The 26661-nt window shown below is 39.6% G+C and overlaps 1 protein-coding gene across 1 annotated transcript in view; it reads right to left on the bottom strand.

Annotated features, from left to right (window-relative positions):
* Positions 1-1361: 1361 nt before the first annotated feature.
* Positions 1362-26661, bottom strand: part of RAPH1 (Ras association (RalGDS/AF-6) and pleckstrin homology domains 1) — a gene marked incomplete at both ends in the record, with an annotated part of 52867 nt that continues 27567 nt past the window's right edge. Inside the window, 10 exon segments of the mRNA XM_080621518.1 lie at positions 1362-3323; positions 7502-7644; positions 9265-9385; positions 9973-10071; positions 12340-12450; positions 13670-13813; positions 15168-15233; positions 16953-17074; positions 20702-20861; positions 22233-22310. Of these exon segments, the coding sequence (XP_080477644.1) occupies positions 1362-3323; positions 7502-7644; positions 9265-9385; positions 9973-10071; positions 12340-12450; positions 13670-13813; positions 15168-15233; positions 16953-17074; positions 20702-20861; positions 22233-22310 (3006 nt within the window).

A 26661-nucleotide genomic window follows, 5' to 3' on the forward strand; every position in this document is an offset into this window, starting at 1 on the left:
GATGAGGCCTTGGGTGACATGGTTTAGTGTGAGGTGTCCCTGCCCATGGCAGGGGGGTTGGAACTAAATGATCTTAAGGTCCTTTCCAACCCTAACTATTCTATGATTCTATGAAATTACCACTCCCCAATCTCTGAAGGGGAAATTTCCTGACAGTTTCTAATGAATTATAAAAACTTTCTTCAAATGTTTCCACAAACTTGTTTTGTAGAGATAACCCACCAGGCACAGACAAGGTGAGACTGCACGCAGCGTATGCTTGCTCAAGTACTTAACACTCTACACAAACCTACCTTTTCGTTCACGGAAAGAATTACATGTACAAGCGATGTATCGGCGCGTGTCAGCCTTGGGGGTCAGCCTCGATTGCAGGAGTCCTGGCAGCTCTCAGAAGGGGTTAACACAAATATATTTATCTTGAGCCATAGAAAGAAGTGATGAAGCCTACTAGAAAGTTAGAATGCATAATGGATTGGAATAACACCTATTTATCCTATTTACTGCATGGACAAATAACTTTGAAATGATTTGTAGCAGTGTCTATTTTTTAAACTATTTGGAAGGGAGGGGGAGGCTCTTTATAGTATAAATATATTTCACTCCAGCCCACTATATATAAAATCTCTTTTCCTCCTCAGAACATACTCATTTTCAGTAGTATTATGACCAGAATGTTTTGGTATGTTGCATCTGTACTTTTCAATCAATGGACAATGTACAGTTACTAGCAGAACACTTCAGCTCTGCACCATTTACCCACCACAAACTGCCAAGAGGTTTGTGGGGGTTTCTTTGTTTGTTTTTCTTCCTTTCTTTAAAGTGCCCCCTACATCTTCATCTTTGTGGCAATACGTGACTAGTTACAGAGTCCGATTCCAGATAATATAGTGACTGAAACAATAAATACGGTTCTACAAAAACATTCTGGTTATCTTCTGTAATTGCAACGAAATATATCACAATATATTATATACCTACACTTATAATACATGCACAAACATGTCTCACGTGGACAGACACTACAAAAAATTATCTCCCCCCCTCCCCTAAATGCAGAAAATGTAAGAAAATGAGGGTTTGGTCCAATCTGTATGAAGGGTAACAGAAAATGAAATGGTTAAGTTAATGCTTCTCTACCCACCTTTTGCAATAAAACATCAACACCCCAAGCCCCCAGCATTTTTGGCCTAGCCGTAAAAGGGGAATGTCTTTACATTTAGCCTTAGCTACAGTTTGAGATCACCTCTTTTGCTGGGGCTGTCATCTACATCCCCACATCCTCTCCAGGTGCGCAAGATCAGAGGTTGGCCAATCACGGAGCGGCCCACAAGTCACGGAGAGCACTGGCCCTGGGGAGGTGGTTACCAGTCTCGCGACAGCTTGGTGTTCTGATCCCTTTTGGGAGGTGCAGGGGGTGGCCCCCTCCGTAACGTTGCATAGCCGGATAAATGACCGCCCCCAAAGCTGCTTGTCTTCTGCTGGTCTGCCAGCAGCTCCGGTGGAGGCGGAGGCAGGGCCATGTCGTCCATGGTGGCCGTGGGCTCTGTTCTGGACATCCGTGCAGAGGAGAGGGAGCCGTGCCGGGTGATGGACTTCCGCTGCAGCGTCCGGTTGAGGTCTGCCAGGAATCCTGGCTGAACGCTAAGGCTGGACTTGGGTGAAGTGGGCACCTGAGGGGCAGCTGATCCCGGTGGCTCTGCAACCTCCGCCTGCGTCAGTCGAGTGCTGTCATTCCGCTTGGGGCGTGTGGGGGGTGGGGCCTTTTTCACAGGTGGTTTTGACCACGCCTGAGGCTGGGGATTGACAACAGCGACTTTTGGGGAGATGCTGCCTGAAAACACGGATGGGATCTCAACCGGTGGCAGAGGAAGATCTATTTCAGGTGGTGGCGGTGGAAAGTCTGAATCGGAAGGTGGCGAAGGGAATTCAACCACAGGTTCCTTCTCAGACACACTCGGAGCAGGAGTCTTGGCTGGGATCCCTCCTTGTGGAAGGACAATGGGCAGGCCCACCCCAGAAAGGTTGAGCTTTCCTGGCTTTGGAGGGGCTGCAGGAGGCAACGACTCCTTGGAAGGAGACCCTGACGGCTCTGGTGGGTGTGCAAATTTGCTGACAAGGCGGTCCACTGAAGGTCTCTTGGACTCATGGTACTCAGTGGAGCTGGTGGACTTGATGCTGGAGTTTCGCTGAGGTGTTGGAGGTGGTTTCTTCCCTCCAGGGCTTGATGTCTTGCTGGTCTTTTTGACTGGAGACCCTGATCTGTCAGGGGGGGGAGAACCTGCAGAGGAAGCTGGGGAAGGAGGTGGAGGAGGAAACACTAAGCTGCTCTCTGGTGGAGGAGGGGGGAAATCTGGTGAGGGAGCAGAAGCAGGCTGCCATTTGGGCTTCACCTTCACTGCTGGAGGTGACTGCGGAGCCACGCTCAGCGGAAGGGGTTTTAGAGGCTGGGGCTCGGTGGCAGGTGGGGTGGGAGGAGGTGGGAACTGGCTAACTATCTGTTTGACCACGGATGGCACTGGGGACTGAGGGGATGGAGGAGGCTTCATAGAGAAACTCTGCTGCTTTGGGAATGTAGGGGGAGGAGTAGGGCCAGGAGGGGCTGGGGGCAGTGGTGGCACCTGGGGAGAGGTGATACTTGGTTGTTTCTTTATTGCAAGGGGCAAGGGAGCTGGCACAGCGGGGGTGACATGTGTGACCCCTGGTGACGCTGCCTTCCCACTAGGCTGTGGGGGGAGAGCTGCCATGACAGGCTTTGGGGGTGCCTGGGGCGGTGGGGGGGCAGGCACGGGCGGTGGCGGTGGTGGCAGTGAGGAGGTGGCACTGGCCTGGCTTACGCTCGGCTGAACCTGATGGATTTTGGGGGGTGGTGGTGGCGGTGTGAACTGTGGCACAGAGGGGGCACAAGGCGCCGGCTTCAGCTGCGCCATGGCGGAGCCCGGAGTGGGAGGCGGTGGTGGAGGCGGAGGGGGCGGCATGACCCCGTTGGGGGGCACAGGGATGTGAGGCTTCCCCGCGGGCGGGGCGCCCTGCAGTGCCGCGGGAGGCTTGGCGAAGGGCCCGCCGTGCTGGGCGGCGTTCTGCAGCCTCGTGATGGTGCTGTACTTGACAAACATGGTGGCGGCAGAGCCCGCCGACGGGGCCGCCTGGCTGGGCAGGGGGGGCGGGGGCGGAGGGGGGGGCGGAGGGGGAGGAGGAGGAGGGGGGGGCGGCGGGGGCAGCGGGGGGGAAGGCTGCGAGGCGGTGTAGGGGGTCACCACTTTAGTCTGCGGGGACACAGGGGGTGCAGCAGACATGAAGGGCCGGCCTGCGGCCTCCGTTCGGGCCTGTCGGGAAGGGTTTTTAGTGGAAGTGGAAAGGGAGAAAAATAGATAGAGAGGGAGGGAGGGAGGGAAGGAAGGAGACAAAGAGATTATAAAGTCAAGGTCTAAATGTGCCTGTCATTAAAAATTAAGTGGCAGATTACAGCATGCAGGAAGTATTAGCAACACAATGCGGTAAGAGACTTCCACGCACTGACAAGCCTGGACCACGCAGTCTGACTGGGCAGGCAGGGAGAGGAGCTGGCAAAAGAATCAGTGGAGCCAGGTTCAAGCTAGGCTGAATGTCAACGAGAAGACACAACAGCCTTGTCACTTCTGTGGGCAGGCGGCTGTACCCAGTGGGCATCTGTAGTGACCCAGGAGAGCATTGCCCAGAGTGCCACGGGCCATGACGGAGGACATCAAGCAGAGCATGAGACTCTGCAGGTATCTACTCAGCTCACTGAGGCTGGAGTTAAACCATACATGGCCTCTCGGGGCATCTGTCAAGCCTTTAGGTGGTTAGCTCAGGCCTGACACTGCTCAGTGTTACAAAAGGCAGAAATCCTTAACTGCTCTAACACACATGAGGAGCAAGCTCCACACAGGATTACTACTGAGATCCTTCCACTCCACATGCTCCAGCATCTAAGACGGGCAAGGAAAATAATAGGAGAAAGAGGGACAACTGAGGTTTCCTGGGAAAATTTCACCAGAAGGAAATGCTTAAAGATCTGCAGAAGAAAGTTAGTTTACGAAAGAAAAGCTACACATGCAAATATTACGGTAAGAGAAAAAGAAAGAAAAGATGGGGAAAAGCTGACTAAGGGAAGGAGCAATGGAGAAGCAGCAGGCAACGTTTAGTCTACTCATTGGGTTTTGCTCAAGTTAAATTGTTTCTCTAGAATTGTAAACCTACATTCCTATTAAAAATCAAAGAGATAATGGCATTACTCAAGCTTAAAAACATCCTCCTAATACAAAGTGGTTTGGCTGCAAGCCAAGTTGTGAATTACACAGTGCACAGCACAGAAACATGCATTAGAAATGCAACACCAACATGGCAGCTGACCGCACGGGGTACCTATACTTCATTAGAAGACACTTTGCCACAAGTTAGCCCAATTATGCTCATTTGCACTGTATGAGCAGGTTTGCACATTGCTTTCTTCTAAACACAGGTGCACAAAGTCTCTATATGTGCAGAACACCACCAAAAGGATTAGAGTCAGAAACAGCAAACGGTGATTTACAACACACATGGGGTGTGCCTCTACCTGTCACGTTAGGTCTGGAAGGCAAGAGTTTTAACAGTTCTGGAGCTAAATCAAGGTGTTCACATAACAAAACAGGAGAGAAATCTTGATCTCTTGCAAGTGTTAGTCTGTAAATTACCATTCTCCCAATCACCCAGGTTAATGAAGTTTCAAGTAGCACCACCTGACCTTAAGTGTGCCCTGTATAAGGCACCACGGGTGTGCTGAGCTTCACTTTTGACACCTGAGACAGCAAAAGGCAACAGGAAAAATAAAAGCGCATAAAACAGAGAGGGAGACCAAGGCATAACAGAACAGCCATTCCTGAATGGAAAGACCTTGAAGAATCTGGAATTTGACACTTAAAGCACACGTTTTGATGCCTGTTCTAGCATCCCACTTGAAATAACTTGTTCAAAATCTAACAAGCAAAAATGAGACATAAGGAGATCTTCACTGCCCAACTGGAAAGAATGAACAGATGAATAAAGTATTCTTTGGGCAATCTTTCAAAATGTGAATGGACAGATTACCCACATTTTGGGAAACATGGATTTTTTAATCTTAGAAATATTTGAAACAGAGAGGAATTTTCCTCACAACCCATTGTGGACAGTGATTTTCACAGTGAGCAAATTAAACCCTCAGGACAGGGAAAAGAACGTTGTGCATCTCAGGAGGGGGAGACCCTCTCATCTTCACAGGATCAAATCAAATTTCCACAACCAGAAACATATTCAATGATACTCTGTATATAGAACCACCTTGAAAAAGATCATTCTCCTTGTTCTTCCTTGTAACTATGCGATGTCCTCCTGTGTATCTTGAAAAATTACTTATTGCGTAACTACCATGCACATTTTCATGGCTATCTGGAACTCTCAGAAATGCTGTAAAAAGAAAAGTGTCTGTTTTTAAAAGTAACAGCTATGCTTTTTTTCTGCTCTTTTTGTTAAGAACACAAGCTTTTGCAGCAACCTGCCCCTACGAACTTCTTAAGCCAGCTTTGTCAGCAAAGCACTGTGGAATCAATACCTCTGAAATAACTGTTTGGACACTAATCTGCCTAACCCAGCATGTCTCAGTACAACTACTTTTTAATGTAAATTACAATTTTTTTCCACACTGTTGTTTCCCTTTTTGCCACACAGGTTCACATTTCCCACTGCCAGTCTGATTTATCTGCAATTTAAGCTCCTTGGGCCTGGCTTGTACAGGATAAAAAGAGCATGTACCGTGGTTTCACTAAAGGGAATTTTGTCACCCATTTACTCAGAATTTTTTTAACATGGCTTCAAATTGTAATTTTACATGGTTCATTTCATCTGGATTCTTTGGAAGCGCCAGGGCAATCCATTCATCTGTTCTGCACAAGGAAACGGACCTTTTTTTGGATTTGTGCATAGAAAAAAACTCAGATGAATGAAATCTTGACGTATAGATGGCCCTCAGCAGGGAGCAGTCTGAATAGTTCATTTTAAAAATGGCTTTAATCAGATAACAGAAAAATTCCTGCAGTTTATTTAAATGAGCAGTTGCCAGCAGCGCTATGGACTTGGTAAGAACAACAGTGACCCCATGGTGGCAAACTGCAAACTCTTCCCTAAAAGCTCATAGAGGATGTAGCAGCAGGATTTTCATACAGAACCCAAAACTTTAGGAAACGGTAACATTCTCACAGCAGTTCTCTTTCACCTCTGTCGGGTACATGCCAAAACAGACTCAAGTGCCCCAGTTTTTGCATCTAACCCACCCTTGCAGAAATGACGCACACTGTACACATACAAGCAGCCACCTGCTGATGAACATGCACCAGGCGTTGTGCTCATGCAGTAGAAAATTTGGACCACCATTTTGCAAACTACATTCCTGGGCCAAGGACTACATTACTATTAGAATCAGACAAATTCCAAGCCAGCAGGCACTGCAGAAAAGTTATCAGTCCCAAAGAATGCAGCCAGGTCAGTTTTCACATTGTGCCACATGTGCCTTCTCATTTAAAAATCTGATGGTCCGTCTTATTTTTAGCTATTTGTCTGGTTCACCCATGGTTTCAGTTTTAAAAAGCTTGCTTCTCTAGCTTGAACCTGGGGGTCTAGGGAAGGTTCAAAATTGACAGGAGTAAAGACAGCTTCTCATAGCATCCTGACAACGTACTTCCACTCAAAACTGCTGCAGTTAATACTGACATCATGGCTGTTCAGGAACCCAGAAATTCCTTTAACTGCCTGACAACAAACTGGTGTAAGTGGCAACTGTGCTGTTTAGAAGCACTCCCTAAGAACTACACCAGTGAACAACCACAAAAAGGACAGAAAACTAACCAAGCCACAACAGACCTGAGCCTCAGGCTTCAATGGGTTAAAATCTTTTGTAACTCACTACCAGCAACAAGAGATAACAAATCTGTGTCAGTCCACAATTATTGTCAGTTTTACTGCTTTTGCTTGGACCATATCTGTGGCCACTGTTTCCATTTTCACTGAATACAATAGAAAACATTTGAGTAAACACTACCAGAGTACTTCTTAAATAGATATACCTGCCTTCAGCTCTCAGTTATTCACATCTTCACAATGGAAAGATGTGGCCAGTTAACTGGAGAAACGTTTTAGTGAAAGAATTTCATTCAACTTGTTAACAACTGATCTTTTTATTTTGTCTTTATTCAACATTAGTTAATAGGATTCTATGGGATGGGCTGTATCATGCCTTCAAAGAACAGAGGGCTTCTGTGCACACAAATAAAAGCAAGAACAGAAGTTTCCAAGGCTAAATTCCCTGAAACAGTGATTCCTGTATAAAACAATTATATGGCAGTATATGTCAATAACAAAGAGTTAAAAAAAGAGAAGAAATCCCACACAAGACAGAGGTACAAGAGGTATCACTCTGTCCCGTACATTTTGTTGGGTGCTGGTTCTCAAACTAAAGTCTTCTTGTTACCTTGCTGGATTCCTCCAGTTGAGTGCCTCGTTTCCAGGCCTCAGAGAACATGGAGCTGACAATACTTTGGGAACGGACATGTCCAGCTGGCTGGGTGTCAGAAACTCCACTGTCAGACTGATTAGAATGATTTGATTGAGATTCTGTTTAGAAAAAATTAAGAAACAGTTAGCATATGTTTCTGAATACAAGAGTAAAGCCAGTGTGCTTGTAATGCAACTCTGTGCGACATTTATTGGTCACGCTTGTTAAGTATGTTGTAATTACTGCATAAAGTCTAGCTCACATTCAGGCTGTTGAGGTCCAGAAACAAAACAGAGCAACAGCATCCTGGTATTAACCAAATCTGAACCTCTACAAAGATGACAGGGTGTCAGATAATGCTGCCAAGTGAGAACACACTGCAGTTTTATAGGTTCTGAAACATCCAAGAGCTCCTGCACTTTGGGAAAAGCCCCATTTCATGCAATGCATCCAGCCTGCTCTCTTAAGCACCGATTCCAGCACAACCTGAGAAACAGACACTGGACGTAGGCTGATAGCAGGCAAACTATGCTAGGCAAGGCAGTAGTCTGCTTCTGACTGTCCCATTCCTCAAGGGAAGAGAAGGAATAATGAGGATCTTGTAACTAGCAAACACAGATGATGCTCTGCATCCACAGAGCATCTTGAAAAGACAGCAGCAGCCACTGCCAGACTGATTTTTTCCAGCCTGGCAGCTGCTTTCTGTGTAGTCCCAAAGGTAAGAAAGCATCTAGGCACAGGCTGGACTGCAGCTCTGGCAGAACACGCACAGCTGGTGGGCCATTGCTCAGCTCTCCACAAGAGAAACTTTACCAGAAAAACATGCAGCCTGGATAGAGAAATTGTCAGTAACTGAGTATTTACTGCTACGCCTGGCAGGCTTTGCCACACAGCTGAAAAAACAGTACCATCAGTTAGGCTGAATTTGCTTAGCTCATTCTTACAGGCTATTTTCTCAACCTTCCCAATTCAGTAGCATTACTTCCTGACCTGTATCTGCAATGGACACAACTCCTTCATAGAATAGCTTGTTTTCGACAATGAAACTTGCCCCTGAGGGTTGAGAATAACCTGGCCACGTGTCAGTCAGCTCTGAACACTGAAATGAGACTATATAAACCTTTAGCAATTTTTAAACTGTTATGGGCTGTGAAAAAAACCCAAACAACCCAGTCCCAGTCCAGCTGAAAGGTAAATGGGAGCTGCCAGCGCACACAGATTGACATAGAAACAGAAACAGTGTTTTCAAAGTTTGTCTCTAAAGAGATTATTTGGATCTTTGGGCAGGGACTATTTCTTATTTTCCAATTTTGAACATTCCAGTCGACAAAAGCAGTTTCAGAGCTACACATGCACGTTCTGGGTATCATTAAAACATACATTTGCTTTCTTTTTCTCAAATAGGTGAAGATGGAGGCATCAGGAATTTGAGGAAGTTTCTTCTCAGTGTCAGAAAAAGTCTTTTTTGGAGGTGAATAACAAAGTACTGTATGTTCAATACACACACCACTGCAACTAATATAAGGGGGGGTTTATATACATACATACATATATATACATATATATAAAAATAAAACTTGAAGTCTGTGTTTTAGACTAAACAGTAGAAGACTTTTAGCATAAAAGACTTTGGAGAAACAGTCCACTTCCTGCAACAGTCTCTCCTAAGGTCTCTAGATAGGGGATGATAAAAAAAAGGTAATTAAATCTTTCTATTATGAGACAGATCACATTATTACCTGGTAAACTAGATGAGCTGGAGCCTGACTTGATACTGGAGCTAGACAAGGAAGTCCAGTCATATGCTGATTCTGTTCTCTTCAGTGCTTCCTGATAGTTCATGTATAGTTGCTTCCCATACTATGCAAAATGACAAACAAATTTAACAACTGTACATAGGCTGTGTACCCTTTCAGGCTGCTGAGCTCCACCTCTGGATTCTCTATTCCACCATCTTTTCCCCCCCAGAAAGAAACAACAGGCTCTTTGTTAAGGAGCTGAAGCAACATTAATTTTTTTATCAGTGAATTGCTGCAAGGAAGAAACAAACCAGTTTGTTTATCCTAGAATAAACCAATGAATAAACCAAGCCAATCTTTGGATTGTAGAAATCAATTCTGCTTTCCAGTTCTCTTCTCCCATTAGCCTTCTTTTTAAAATCTATGAGGGAGCTGGCTAAAATCTAGTTATGATGTCTGCTAGAACTCTGTCAAGCCATGGAGGTGTAGCAGAAACAAGAAGGGCCTAATTACTGAATTATCATGACAAGAAAGCTCAACAATTTTGCTAGAGAATGAAACGTGTAAGAAGATTGTACAATTCACATTCAGGATAGGTAAATAGAGGGAAGTAAGATTTAGCATGTATTCTACTAAGTAACTCTAAGTGGTTTCAAACAGATAATGACAACTTATGATAACAGTGTAAGACTGCCTAGAGGAGGTTACCTTAGCAATGCGGATGCCATTGATCCATTGGTGTAGAGTTCTTACATCATCACAGCAAAGATACTTGATATACTGGGATTTCTTTTGGATCTGAGGATGCTGCAAAAAATCATTAATCCTCATCAACTTATCAACAGACAAACTTAATGCTGGAAGCTCTTCAACAGTAGTCTGTATTTGAGCCTACTTAAAAATGTTTGAGAGTGTTTCAGAAGGTGGCAGTGGGGATTGCTTCACATACAGATTGACAGTGTGCACCGATTTCAGGTTTGAAACACTAAGAAAAGGTGAATCAGTATTTTAGCACTGCAACTTCTATCTACTAAAAGTCTTCCGTACCTGTAAGGCTCTTCAGAAATCGTTATACTCTCAAGCACAGTGGCCAGAACAGTATCAGCTTGTAAAAACCTTTCCTAAACACAAGCAAGATGCTGCCAAAGCATAGAGAGTTGTCTCCTTTCACTTTCACCACCTGAAAGAGACAGCTGACATTTCACCTGGTTTACTCTGTGTGGTCAGCAAGTCTGATAAAGTACTTCACTCTTAACCTGTCCAAATGATGTGGATAGAAAGTGACACGTCAGCAGAAGAAATCAATTTAATTCAAGAATTTATGAATACCTACAAACTCTGACATTTTTTCTTTTAATAATAACCGTGCCAATGACCTATGAGAACATGGGAAATATTTCCAGTTTTACCTGCATGCTTTCTCCCATATTTGATATTCAGTGTCTACCTCTCAGTGGTCCCAAATGCAATTGGAAGATGAAACCAATTTTTCACACAGTGGACAGGCAGCCACACACTCCAGGCACATAAAGTACTAAGGTACTGACATAAGCAACACCCCATGAACTGCAGATCAGGGAAGGTAAGAGGTCAAAGGAAAACTGTAAGTTCAACTATAACCATCTCATGTTACTTGCACCATTTTTCCAAATCAATTTTCAAATGTTATTTGCTGTGAACATATTGTGAAAACCTGTTTTAAAATAGCTTTGCCACTAGCTATCTTGCAGGAGCTGACACAATTTTGAACACTGTGTGGGAGAAGAGAGACTGCAAGATGAGTTGATGCCATTTACAATGATTTGAAATACTGAAGTTATCAATTTCACAGGTTAAGATCAGGTCGCTGCTTTCTATATTTCACATTTTTCTATTTTTCTTTCTACCTGTCCTTTATACTCAGAAGTGTCTTCCTTTACTGCAACCTCTTTCCCCCAGATTGGGCAATATAGGCAGACCTGAGACTCCAATACCAATTTCTGCACACCTCTGGACCTATACTCTGAGAAGACAGCAACTCCCTGAAGTTAGCGTTTCAAGGGGTATTATCTCGCTGAATCTGAATGGTTTTAAGATATAGAGTAGCTGAATGGAAAAAGAGTCTAGTCTTATGGTTTACAGTATGCTGAACAACTAAATACACAAGGACTTAATCAGTCTGGAAGTAAGACGATTGAGGCCAATATGAAAACCAAAGTCACAAGGAGCATGGAGAACAGGCAACAATTGTTCACCAAGTGTTCGCTTCCTATACAAGAACTAAAGGAAAATGAAGTGGAAAGCAACTGATGGTTCAGAACAAATAAGAAAGCATGCAAGGTTTACCCAACTGCTGCAGCATTCTACAAGTTTCTTGGAATCCAAAAAGAAACAGGGCATACTCAAAAGAGTAAGAATGCATGTGGGGATATTACACAGCCAATATCCAGTGTCTGGCTATCTACATTTCCAAAGAGTAAAAATAAAGTATTCTGTGAAAGTATCACTGTCCTGGACTTCTAATTTTTCCCTAAGCAGCTTATAAAGAAAGGACAGTGTCAGAGAAACCTGGAGTGTTAAATGAATCTAGTAAAGCCATTCTTCCGTGTCTCTCGCTGATCTTTCTCCCCCCCACCACACAATCCACATGGATCTTCTGGCAGGTGGAAGAGATCTGTCAGCTTGATGAGGAAGAAAGTGATTCATACCCATTTCTTCCTTCTGCACTAGTCTCCACCCGGCATTTTCTCATTCTCTTACTGTATTTCCATCAAGGAGGCTCAATACAACTCCACAGAAAATGTAGTTAAACACAGCTTTCCCACTGTCATTGCAACTTAACAGCAGTTTAGATTTCCCATTTACCGAATGAAGTTCCACCCTGAAAACTGACAGACGTAGTTTTCCAATTGTTGTATTACTATGGGAAGTCTATTCTAAATTACAGTCTCTCCAAAGATTAATACTGTGCTAATCAGCTGTTGCTCACAATTGGGAAGCATAGTTATTTTAAGGGACTAAGATTAGCATGGAAATGTTTCAAGCTCTTTATATGCTCTTTTCAGCGTGAGAATTTTCAAAACAATCACAAGTTACCTTGAGCACTAAACAATAGTCTGTGGGTGCTTTGTATTTGTTCCGATAGTCCTGTCCATAGTAAACACTGACATGATCAAGCTGTAGAAAGCACACAAGATCCCGCGAGACCTATTAAATACAAACATAATAATGTACAAAATATAAGGAAACCACATGCACTGACAAAAATCAAAACACTAATGGAAACGTCTAGTTAAGGTCAAATATTAGTTTCAGTCTGATTCAAAAACTACCAATGCATGAAGGAGATAACAGCCATGCACAAACTCCTGCATCAGTTATCAATTTTTAACCAGGATATTGTTTTCCAAAATCAGTCTGGGTTGGGTTTTTGTGTGTTTTTTCTGCATTTTGCCTTTTGACAGCATTTTACACTGGGCTACTAATATGTTTCTTCAGAGTTGGTATCAGGAGAAAGGAAATAGGATTGTTTGCCTGGGAACTTTTCAATTCTTGGCTATATTTCACCTTAGTTAATAATGAAGGTGTTCAAATTCCAATAGGACTGTGAGAAAAACTAATGATGTTTGGCAGTTATTGTAGGGCACAGAATTCCAGTAGGTGATCTTGCATATAGATTGTTGTAACAAAGAAAAAGGCTGTGCAAGGAACATCTGAGATGTTTTCAGTGTGAAAGAGAGCTGATGCACTGACAGAAATTTCCTCATTGTCAGCTGTGTGGGAAGTGGACCTCCCATACTGGGGATCAGTGCATGCTGTCAAGTCTGATGGATTCATGGTCAAATTCAACTCACAGTAGTTCAGCCTTAAAACTATAATGCATTTGTAGCAGTTCTCTATTTACTTTTCATTACTGATATACAAAGAACTGCAGTAAGTGAAACTGAAGCAATGGTATTATATTTACCAGTTTCAAAAAACAGCACAAATTGGTCTGAAAAGAATCCCATTTATATGAACTAACTAAAACCCATGGAATTGTGCAGACTGTGGAGTAGGTTTGCTATTTTATGATTGGCATTTGCAATGAAATCTGGTCCTTTATCTGAATTCTGCTTGAAATAACATAGCCTCTCAACTGCGCCAATTATTTTTCCTCAAGTGTTTCCAAACACCTGCCCTGAGCTCATTCAAAAAGCAGACCCTTGTCTTCTTGCATTTTTAAACTTGGGGTTTAGCCCATCAAGTGCCACAACAGTAATTTACACTGCATTTCCATGATAAAGCTGCACTTTTAATTAAGGGATGTGGCACTTGGCAAGGCACAGCTAAGCCTAAATTTAAGGCTGACTCTTGTGACCATGATTTACCAGCAATAAAAAAACCCAGGGAAGCTGCTTTAAAATAGCATAAATAAATAGCATACCTTTGCCTTCCCTTTAGGGACATAGTAGATTCCAGAAGCTCGAAGAAGAAAGTAACGTTTCTTCCAAGACTTCTTACCATCCTCTTTCAGCCACAAAACTCCCTCAATCTCTGGCACAGTTACTGAACTTCCACAGAAACATTCCTACCAATAAACACAATGGTTTGGGAAGAGAGAAACAGACAGAATGTACAACATGCAGTGGTTTGTTTTTAATGATTGAAATTCTGAAATTCTTTATTTAAGGAATGCACACATAATAGGGACAGCTCTTTTTTTCACACAGTGATATGAATTAGAGATTAACTGTGAAGCTACAAGGTAATTCAGACAAACACAACAGGGGACCTTAGCAGCTACTGTAAAGATTTTCTAACCACTGCTTATTGGCAATAGATCTCTCAACAGCTTTATTTGCTGTAAAGTTATGAGGTCACCTTGTAGATATCTCCTCCTAAGTCTAAATCTACACAAAGCCTAATTCAGTATCGACCAGATACAGCTATAATTTATTCCACAAGTATTTTGCTGCTACTAACTGCCAACACCACAACTTCTGTTAAGGTTCTATTTATGAAGAGCTAACAGAGGAAAACAAATGCTTTAAATACTGTTCAGATTAATATGCAACACAAATACTTATGAGTAATCCTGGAAGACAAAAAGAATTAAGATAGAATTCTTCATGTCATGGCTTCAATCTTCATCTTTCTGATCCAATGTATTCACATGACTGCTTCTTAAAACTTGTATTAATAATACACTAAGAGCATGCATATGCTACTTATAAGTTAAATTTTATTAAATATAATCCAAAATTAAATACCACAAATAGTTACTTTTGTGTAACTACTGAAATCATAATCATTATTCTGGAAATCATATGGAAGTTATGACACTTCAGCATGAGTAGGACTCCACAAAACTATCTCAGAACCATTCAGTTTTCAGCTTATGGAGGCTATATTCACTGTTTGCTCCACATATTTTTCTGGTTGTCTTTAGTGTTGCAAGCTATTTAACCTGTTTGATATTGACTTCCTTTGCTGTCACACATTTTAAAAATTGAGTATTTGGTTGTTTATTTTAAAATGTAACAAACTATTTTTAACTACTTTGCTTACTAACTAAATTTACAGTATTAACATAGGTCACTCATGAAGCGATGCACAGAATTTTGTGGAGAATAACAATTTGGAGAGTGCTAGTAAAAAAAAATAAATATCTACCACCACAGGTCAAAAAAACCAGGTGACAGTTGTGCAAATTTCCACTGGTTTTAGCCATAGTTACAGGTAACCTCATTTCAATTATCACTGTGTATGTTGTTTTTGTTATTAAAAAAAATATTATCATACCTGAAACAGGCTAACATTAAAATAGCCATTATCTCAGATGTAAAACATTTCATTCATAGTTGTGGCAGAATTACAGTCAGCTCCATCCATCAATTTCAATCACCATAACCATTATGCCCTTTTTGTTTTGGCAGCCTTACCTCTAGCAGCACCTCCTTATTTCTGTCTGCCATCTCAGAGGTTTCTTTCTTCCCCAGAAGATAGTTCTGTAACAAGAGAAAGCTTAATATTTCTATAGGCATTCTGAATTCAAGCCAAGTGACATTTTTCATTTACTTTTCTGTAGCAGGAAAGAAAAATCCCACAGCTATCATCTAAAAATGATACATTAATTGAACAAAAACTCCACAGTCCACTTGAAATTGTCCAACAGCTAAATAATACATGGAACTAAGTTATACTCACCTTTTCCAAAAGTATGAATCAGCCCATACTCTTACCATAGCTACCAGCCTCAGAACAACACTGCCCTGGCTTTCACAGAACAGCTGCCTAGTACAATGCATCCAGAAATAAAACTACTATGGACTTGAAAATCTCACTATAAAAATATTAACAAAACAAGAGATCTTTAAGCTTGTTGCATACTGCCATTATTTACGTGTTCAAAGAAGCCCACACAGAAGCAATGTACTTCTTTCCACCTTGCCCTGGCAATTTTGCTGAATAAAAATATTGATTTTTCATTAAGAATTACTGAATACTCCTTTCCTTCTTAAAAGAAGGCTATCCGTAAGTACTGTAACTTATTTAATAAGTTTTGTACTCCTCTTCAGCTTGGCAAGTACTTAGACAATTAAAATCTTCCTCTTCCTAACCTGTAGCTGGAAAAGAATAATAATAGTCACACAAAGTTTAGCCAATAGTTCAATATTTTAAACCAAGACAAAATACCTGGTCTACGCTGGTGCGTCATTCTTGTTGACTGTGTCTACTGTATGTATTGACAGTAAACGTATCAACTACATGCTTCTAAGAACTCAGTTTTGCTGCATCACCGCTAAGCACCTCAGTAAGACCTGGCTTTCAGTCTTTGAAGGGAAAAAAATAATAAAACCCCCATGTACGCTGATGATGCCCCAAAGGATGAGCATGTAAAAACAACAGACAGCTTGAATCCAAGAAATTACCACACAGATGCCATACATATATAAAAATAATCTATGACCCCCAAAAGGAATACATTGGATACAAGTTAAGAGAGAGATCAAGTGATACTGCATCTAGTTATTTTCAACTCAATTTTTCAAAATTTTTTTCAATTTTTCTTCAAAAAGCCACCTTCTGCTTTTCTTTTTCTTCTCCTTTTCCTTCACTCCCTTACAAAACCAAACTGCTGCCTGATATCAAATCTGTAGCTACCATTTCAGAGAAGAGATGCCTCTGAGAGAGAAGAGAGACCTTTGGTTTCCCAGCCAAGGACCAGGAAACGCAGGTGAACAGTGGCAGATCCCAGCTTTCACAGAAATAGACACATGCTTTCTTCTCTTCACTTGCCATTTGACCACAGAGTAGCTATTTCTTATATTTTCTTTTTTCCTTCTTGCCAGCAATGTAAGAATGCGCACTGGAGAGGCATTACTATTAGCAAGATCTGACAACACCTTTCTTGCCTATTTATGTATTAGAACAGCACTAAGTATTGGTGTAAATGCCATGTAACTGCTTGCCTTCATCTCCATTAAAAGTACCCACAAACACATTAGCAAACAGATTGCTTCAGCTCATGGTTTTCTGACAGAGACTTGATTTTGTGCCATCCACAATGTGAATGTACATGGTGCTGAAGTGTAAAGTTGCCTGACATTTTAGTACATACACAAGTATCAAGATAAAAGTATGGAAATAAACGCTATCAAAAAGCAGTAAGAAACTGCAATCAGGCATGCATATACACATCCATTCAACATGAGTGTCAGGCTTACCTGGGGATTCTTGAAAAGTGCGTATTTCTCTATGCGCTCCACGAACATTAGTTTGTTTTGACTATCTCTCGTCCAGTTAAGGAGATTTTCAACTAAATTTTCATGATCTTCAAAGATCCTTTCTGTAGGAATAACAAGAGAGCAAATACATTTGAATGTCTTATTTTGTTACAGAAACTACTCTGTAGTCACATCTCTGAGACAAGGTATATACAGAGAGTTCAAGGTTACTAAACTAGGGAAGAAGTTTACACTAAGAAACTAAAAGAACTTAACTTTCAGATGTGCCTGGTTTAATTTTACACAAACACTCACTCAACACTCTCAATGCCATCTCTTCAGGCTTATAGTTCCATCAATATATGAAGTGTTTTGATTTTTTTTTTTACCTGACAAAGCCTACCAGCCCACATGAACACAGCAGACTCAAAATGATGACATTTTGAATGTCATAAGCACAAATAAGGAGATTATCTCATTCCATGTACTCTGGTCCACACAATCCCTGAAAGAATTTATTAGGCAGCTTTTTCAGCACAAAATTTGTTTCTACATCCCTAATCAATATCTCATTTGTAAAGTATTAAAAAAAAAGTAACAGACAATGTCTGGAATGCAAAATACCCATGGCTAGTGGAGGTATTGTAGAGGCAGATTATCTCTTACAATCAATCTTGCTGATTAAATGATGTATCAACAATGGCTTCTAAGAACTATAAGCATTGGCTCTCTGTTGAAATAGTTATCACTAGTACAACATACTGAAAATAGACAAAAAAAGAGGGAAAGGAAGAAAAAGGGAAATGATGGAGAAATATGTGAAAACCCTTATTCTAAAGTAAATAAGGAAGAATACATCTTTGAGAAACCACTAGACCAACTTTCTCCCCCTTTCAAAGACACTGGATCAGAATTCTGCTTTCTGCAGTTTATTCCTTCTTCACACAGGCCACACAATGGCATTTCTGCAAACTACTTTTTCAGACTCCTTTGGGACCAGTTTGACCTTTCAATTGCATCTGAAAGCAGAACATGTTTTATTCCCACAAAATCAATTGCACTGCATTTTTACAGAGGGCATATTGCTTTGTTCACATCCAATGAAGACGGAGATGTCAGCTGACATCTCAACATCTGCAGTAATTAAGAATACTAAGAAGAGTGAATGCAACAAATGTAATCTCTAGGGAATGAATTAAGGCTTGAGATGACAACATTATTGAGGTCTCAGCAAGATTCTTTTTAAGAAGCTTTCTACAGCTCACAACTTCATCAAGCTCTACCAGCAACACAGCAATACTGTCTTTCAAGAAAACAAAGAAGGTGTTCTGTAACGCAAGAACAGAACAAAAAAGCTTCAGAAGACTGTGGCACAAAAGCTTGTATCTCACAGCAGCTTCATTAGTGAAACTGGGTGCCTTTCAATACATATCAACTGTTATTACAAGAAGAGCAATAATTGCAGTCAAACACAAAATAACTTATTCACTGAGTGTGTATGTACCTATAGCACATAAACTGCATACAGTGCACTTTTCCTATTACTAAACATACTCTCTAAAATTAAACATTGTAATTTACAGATACTTCACAGACATACCCTGCTTCAACTAAAAAGAATGAAAACAACCTTTGTTCCAGCTAAAAGAAACCTTCAGAGTTGTTTTTGCTACAAACTTGTAGGGTAAAACCAGGCATAGCATTGCATTCCAGAAATAGTATCACAGGGTTCTGCCAAAAGTACATATAAAGCTCCTAGTTAAACCATTAGATAACAACAGCTGGCCTTCTACTTCAAGTAGATGTACCTAAACCAGCCTCCTCAAAAACAAGTTAACCACACACAAATGAAGCAAACCACATAAAATGCAAACAATGTCTTTCTCTGCAGTTTGCTAGCTTAGAGCTTTCACTGCATTTTATTGAACTGTGCAAGTAATGCGCAATCAACTGACAAGATGACATGGTAAAATATACTGTGAGAGTACATAGGCCCTCTGTCTCACTAAAGGATAATATAAATAAAGGAGCTCCTTCCTCTTACATAGGCATTGCCAGAAAAAACATTTCAAAAGATGAAGCACTGGCAAAATAACAATAAAATGCACAATAGTATATACGGTGAGGGCTTTCTTGTAATCATTTTTTCCATCTGTTTTTCAAGTTCCAGTATCGAGTATATGAATCAAACAGGCTGCCTATGGATTGTCTTTAAAAAAGGCAGGTATGTGAAAGCCATTCAAAACTGTTTAACAGTTGCCCTTACCAACAATCAAGGAAAGCCATGAAAAAAAAAAAAGGAAACTGAATCGTACTCTTTCATCTCCCTTAGGTTTGTCATATTGTAGTTTGAATTTAAAATTCTATAATAGATTATGTTTTTTAGTTTGAAACTCTTTCAATAGAGCAGTCAAATCTTGTCATGCCAAGTATGTCACTGAGCCCACAGAGTAGGGTGCGCATATACTTGCAAAATGCCCAACAACAAAAGAGACTTCTTAACCCTGATTTCATTTCAAAACAATCTTAATTCAGTCACACTGTTATTGTTTGAATAAACACCAGTTTATCTTTCCAGTATTTTTTTCCTTTATTCTTTCCAGGCTGCACAGTGAATGGAAGCTTCTTACAAAAGCAAATCTAGGATGGGAAAGACCCCTGGTTGAGCCTTGAATTCGGGATCCTGTTACTTACACAGTCAAAGATTTTTCAGTGACAGAAACATAAAACTACTGTAGAATTAATAAGGTTATTTATTCATATTATTCTTATTGGTAAAATATTACAGACTTACACCTATGATTCTTATACACCCAATTTGGATTTACACAGAATTTGTGCTAATTCTGACTGGTTTCAAAACTGGGCAACTTTTAAGATTTTATTTATTAAAATTTTTAAGATGAGCCTAGTAAGATGTCATTTTTCACACGAAAGAAGATTCAAAGGATACCTTGTCACCTTACATGATCTTTTTTTGTGTAACAATAAGCAAAGTTAACATTCCATTTCATTTAACATATTTCAGGCAGGCTACGCTGCCTGAAATAGAAAAGGTCTCACCAAAGGAGAGAGGAAATACTAGCTTGCATTTTAATTTGAAATCAAGATATTTGGATTCAGTTCTGGGATTCTGTTAGTTAACAGGTAAGGTGCTTAACAGCTCTCTGATGTAATTCTTCTCTTAAATTGGAGATTATTAATAGTTTTTCTACCATTTTTCCTCTTATTTTCCATTCAGATGCTATATCCTTTGGCTAAATGAACAACTTTCATTGTGGTCTGTGCAATATAGCACAAAGGAGCTTTAACTGCCCCCAATTTGTCATATTGCCATACTGCCAACTGCATTAGGATATTTAACAGAAAAAAATTTAGACAGTTTTTTTAATAAGAGCTATTAGGATCAGTACAAAATACTATTTACAAACAGGAAGATGCACAGTAAATATTTTTACCCTTATTCCTTTTTCTTCTGTGAGGAGCCCATCAAAACCAAGAGGCTCAGTAACTCGACATTAGTAAAATTACTCTATCACACATTAGAATTTAGACATGCTTTTAATATGAAAGAAGATCATTCTGAAACAATACTCACGAGATCTATTATATCAATGAACATTTACTACATGAATGAATGGGATGAGGAACATTAAGACAATAAGAATTTAAATCATTCTGAGGATGCAGATATAGACGAGCATTACATCAGTAGGTAAGAATTACAAATGTTTATAATTATTACTTACCCATTTGCAATTCAGAGATGGTTTCCACCAACGACCAGTCTAAACTGTAACCACAATGTGATTTGTCCATCAGATTGTCTAATACTTGTCTCACTGTCTGCCTCTCATCCACCATCATTGTTTTTGAGCTGTCATCAGACATATGGACTCTGATCACCAACTATTCAGCAGAAAATTAGGAAACAAAAAAGAAGGATTAAATTCCCATGTTTCAAATAAAAACTGTATCTTTTAAGATAATTTCTTTTTCTAACATTTTGTTAAAATACCATAAAATAGTAAGTTCAGTTAAAACACTCACTCGAAATGTAAAATGTCATAAATGACAGATATTTGTATCACGGACACTTAATAATATACTGTTGCTCTTCGGTATAAACGAGTAAATATAAAAGTCTTCCCAATATAATGATATCAGGCTTTAGCTGTCTGTCAAGCAGGAAAAAATTCCCTCCTGCTGAAGTGTTCTGTTCTGATTAATAAAGTGTCCCTGTGACAATTTTTCTCACATCCCTAGGTGTAACAAACACGGAGTTTTGCACAAGCTTATATAAAATCAGAATTTTTCCTATTTGCAATTCAAGCTTTCCGCCTGCTTCCTCCGTGTTTTCTAAAAATGCTGATTATATAAGTAAACAATATACCTACACTAAATTTTCTTTTTCTGGAGAGTATGAAGCATTAGCATGAAGAAGTCTGCTTTTAAAACAGAACAGCTTTTCACAGGCACTTTAAAGAGTTCACTGTCAAAAACCTCACGAAACCAACCTAACCAAAAACCCAAACAAAACACCTGATCAAAAACCTTAAGACAATAGATTCTTCTTGCTAACCATTATGCTTCCTTTTTTATATCTTGTTCAGCTCTAAAAGTTAAAGTATGCTAGTTGGCTTGTTACTTCCCAACTTCCAGCAAGAACAGGTTTTCAGCTTTTGATATGCAAACAGTAAATGTAAAATGCATTTTAAGCTAGTGAAAAACTCCAAACGTAAAATAAGAATGCTAAATTTCAAGGGAACACTAGATACTTTCAGAGTGCATCATGCATAGACTTCCTTCACTTGGTGACACCTGTCTATAGCCTGGAATGCTGGTATTCCATTTAACTGGGGAAAACAGCGCTATGCGTAATAGGAAGAAAAGGGTCTGCAAAGCAAACAGACCCAAATTTTAAATGTATGGCTGCTTAATACACAATCTCAGGAGGCAGGACCTTCATTTCAGCTCTGGGTGGAAGTTAGCAAAGTCTTCTCAATGTGAGCTACCTGCAAAATATGCCATTTCTTAAGAAAAACGTTATGTTTTATGTGGGGTTTTTTACCTACAGAAATATGCTAGGATTTGCTTGATTAGGTCCAGTCCAGATTTAGAAACTACATCCTCACACAGTATCAGAACAATAAGGTGATCCTATCTATTTTATTTAGAGCAACTTAAGGGTAATAGACACAAATGAGAACAATTTTGCTTGCATTTTCCAGGTAGATGAATATAAAACAAAGATCTTACAAACTAGTATCCATAACTTACCTTTTTCACTTGTGCCTCTTTAATCTTCTCTAATGCAACCCTAATCTTCTCAGCTTTGAGTTTAGCAGCCTGCTCCTCCTAGGGGACACAACACACAGAATTCCAGTGAACACAAACTTCAGTTCAGTTTTGGGGGATTTAATTTTCAAGCTACCATGCTTTAAAATATGAACTGAAATGCTGATCCACCCACCCATAAATCCTCAACTATTTCTTAGTAATAAAAGACTGTTATTTTTTAGACAAAAACTGTCACTATATATAGCTAGCATTTAGAAATACACCTGCCGTTATCTCCAAAAGAACATACTGGAGGCATATATTTCATATTTGCCGTTTCTTGGTTCTTCCATATTATAAGTAGCCTTGTGCATTACCACCAAATATTTTAGCACATTTGGACAATATGTATTCGACAAGAGCGTACATTTGAGTACGCCCAATAGATATTTAATCAATATAAAACATTAATAGCACACGGAGAAGTATCAGAATTTAGCAGCACACAAGTACGGAAAAGAAATCCTGCAAATAAGGGTCCACACTATGTGCATTGGTTTAGAAGATTTTAAAGTATTAAATCCATTTGAAGTCAGTAAGTAGCTTGAATACTGCCTTTATCTTTACAAAATCCAGTTTGTATTTTTCCTTGCTTTTATTTTAAGAACACATAAAGCAAATGATTGTTCTTTTATTTGATGTTCTTCTAAGGAATCTATTTTTGTTACAACTTAAATTATGTGAATTTTCAATACATTTCCAATCTACCCTATCTGCTGATGCTAAAGAAATCATATATTGTAAGACTAGCAATACTGGGGTTTAATTTCTGGAGCTTACTGATGTTTTGAAAATGGATTTGAAATGTGCAGCTAAACAAGGAACCACTTTAAGATAGTGCATGAACATGGCTGTTCATTGTGGCTAATACGCTAAAGCATCTTAGTTATTTAAGAATATCTAAATAAACATATTACATAAACACACAAGCAAGTCCCCTCCAAAATATGTAATCTCCTTGTAAAAGAAAAATCAAGATTTTTCTCAGATCAGAAGTGGCACAGCCCATCACAACAACACTCAGTATGCCACAGACATTTAGTTCCACATTCCTTTCTTGTATGAATGGGATTCATGTTTTCTTCACCGTTGTGTTTAGATGGTTGCTTTTGTTGTAGAAGTCAAGATTCAGCTATTCTGAAATCCACAAAGTTTAAGTTTTCCACTTCTCAGTGAATTACTAATATTCCTAGCAACTGCTAAAGGGCATTTTCTATGCTACTTACTGTACTCTTACTTAACAGCTTGTGCTCCCCTTCACAGCTGTGACCATACTATGCACTGTAAAAAACACATGAGCTAAACAGGACAATAGGTTGTCTTGTTAGAAGCATAATTCTTTTCAATAAGATGAACCAGAAATAATGTGAGCTTGAAATATTCTCTGGGAACTCAACTACCTAGAAATACAGGTATCTAGAAATATTAGCCTACAGAGAACTATGGCTTTTTATTCACCATAACAATGGTGTCATATAGCTTAGAAAGGTTAAATGAGATTAGGATTCTATTAAAAACAAATAAACAGTGCCATGACACCTAGAATCATTTCAATGTAAATCACACCTAGAATTCTAAATATTCTTCCTCTTCCTTAACATTAACCATTTCCATCTACAGAAATAAATTATTACTAAACCCCAAGGCTTTAAATACATATAAGTTTCTAGAAGTGATGCTGTACACCTGTGCACTATGAACTCAGCAACAGCAAAAGACTTTATTTTGTCATACATTTGGAGAACCTTAATTTATGGTTTAAAAAAGCTGCTCATTAACCCAACCATAAACCTTTATTGCTGTACAAAGGTTGATGGCACATTTGGTTTTGGTCTTCACTAAAGTCAAGTAGCACAATTTTCCACCCCATTTGACTGTACACCTGTGCATTACAACTATCTGTAGCAAACCCCAGCAGGAGCACTTTACAGACACAGCACACTGGCAGTAACAAGAGCAAAAAACAGGGAATCAGCTGGAGGCCTCTCATATACCTGCACCAACATAGCCGAAGTATCTTTGTTGATCTTGGTTTACAGTTCATTTTTCCTTATTTCTTTTTTTTAACCAAATAAATACATAGATAAAAAACGATTTCAAGGATTTACTGTTTTAGTGCCTACCAATTACTTTCCATTGCCCACTCAATTTTAATGTGGGTCTAGAGATCAGGATTTCTTATACTGTACTAGATTATAAAAAAGTTGGTTTAAATTTAAACAACCCCCCAAGAGTATGATTATAAAAATAAAAACTGGTTTCAACCAGAAATAAATGATAAAAAGAGGCCTGAATCTGCTTACTGGAAATGCAGAGAAAAAGGAAGAAAGAAATTTCTGAAAGCACACAGTAGTTAAGAATTTTAGGTTACTCAAGTTTTTCTTTATAGTCTGTGCTGAGGCCACTGCTGCATCAGTGCTGATGGGACAATGTTTCACTGGGGCAGAAGGAGGAACTACCTACTTAATTTTATAACTTGAGAATTCTTCAAAACTCACAAAAGTTTCTTCAATTTCTCTCCTAATGGCCCAAAACACATCCACATCCCCCCCTCCATCAAAGCCACCCCAAAACTGCTCTCAGGCACACACACAAGCCTTTTCATCCCCCTATGTGGACCCAAGACAACTTAATGGGAGGAAGCATGTGCAATCCATCAGCTTGTACTAAGCTAACATTTTGAATTGCCCACAAAGAAATATGACATGTGGCAAAAATACTTGACTGCAACTGTAAACTATGCTATGCCATAAACCAACAATGCTAGGACATACAGTCCAATCACATCTAACACTGATACACATGCCTCCCTTGTTACGTATTACTTCTCAGCTGTAGCAGTCATAGTGCTGCTGCTGCCAGACAGTTCAGTCAGGGAGCTGAGCTGGTTGAAAATTAACAAAGCAGAAAGATTCAGCAGAATCCACTCCACTGCCTTTATGGTCACATACATGCTATGGAAAGCATAAAGGAGATACGTACATTTTACCCACTGTATAAAAACTGAAACATAAAGGAGTGGCATTTCTACCTCTGACAGGAGAAGGATACTCTCTTTTAGTAGCAATACACATCACTGTAAAATTGTAACAAATTCCTAACTTTAATGGGACTACTTCAGGAGTATTGTTACACTTATATTTTAAGGTCTTGAACTCAGATTATTTTTGGTTATGGAAATCAAAACATTAAATCAAAACGTTAAATAACGCTTGGCAATATACTTATGTTAAGAACTTGTTTATCCAAAATATCCTAACATACTGTGAACTAAAATTTAAAAAGTGCAGCTCTGCAATACAACAGTCATATTAATGACTTTATCTTTGGTTGGGTTTTTTTCATACCAGAAGTCAGTTTTCAATAATACTGGAATATAGGCAAGAATAATCCCAAAAAAGTCTGAAGTTAAGATTTCCTTAATTTCTCTCCAGTTTCCAGTTAAATGTGCAGTTACAAGATACTCCAGTTGTTTTAACATTAAATATGCAAGATGCATGCTATGACAGAGCTGACCTTGCTCAAATGGCTTTACGCCCCACAGCCCTAGGTTGAGGTTCTATTTTTCATTTCATTGTACATTTTCAAAGTGTCATTAATTGATCCCTTTTACAGAGATCACAAGCACAATGTAAAAAAAGTGGGGGAAAAAATTCTTAAGAAAGGTTACAGCATTTAGGAAAGCTAGTAATTCAACGGTAAGGGGTAAACTCCAAACTCCACATTTCACTTAATTCAGCAGGTTATCACAGATCACAAGATGCATAAAAGAATTTTCTTTCATGTATAATACTTGCAAATTTTCTCTGAAGTCTTTCTTGGAACACAGACAAGAAGATAATGAACTATGTAAGTAGCACTGACTTCTGAAGGCCTAGAAGCAGCTATCCACTTTTTATTTTCTCACCTACAGTCTAGCCTCAGTAGAAAGTCAATCACCTGTTTTGCAAAGGAAGCTCCCTTCTGCAGAGTTTCTACTTAAACAGAGATTCATGTTGCCTGCGAACACCATATTGACATCTCAGTTTGTACCTAATCCCCCCAAACTTCAAGATATCTTTGTTAACCCCATGTTTAAGGTGCATCAGTCTGTACCTAAATCACAATAATGAAGTATTTTCTGTTTGTAATTTTCATTTATTAAAAAAAAAAATAAATAGGAATACTCGAACAAGTGTGTATGTGAGCAGCACTGGAAGGGGAAAGCCAAATGAGTGAATATTAACAGCAGTCTGTATTTCTTGATAAACTCATTAGGATAGGCAGAACACCCCTACACTAAAAAACAACATGTAGCATTGGTGGCACAGCCTATTTACAAACTGCAAACTTGTGTTTACAATAGTAGTTCATGACCATTGTCGAAACA

This window comes from Psittacula echo (assembly GCF_963264785.1).
Source record: "Psittacula echo genome assembly, chromosome: 6".
NCBI lineage: Eukaryota > Metazoa > Chordata > Aves > Psittaciformes > Psittacidae > Psittacula > Psittacula echo.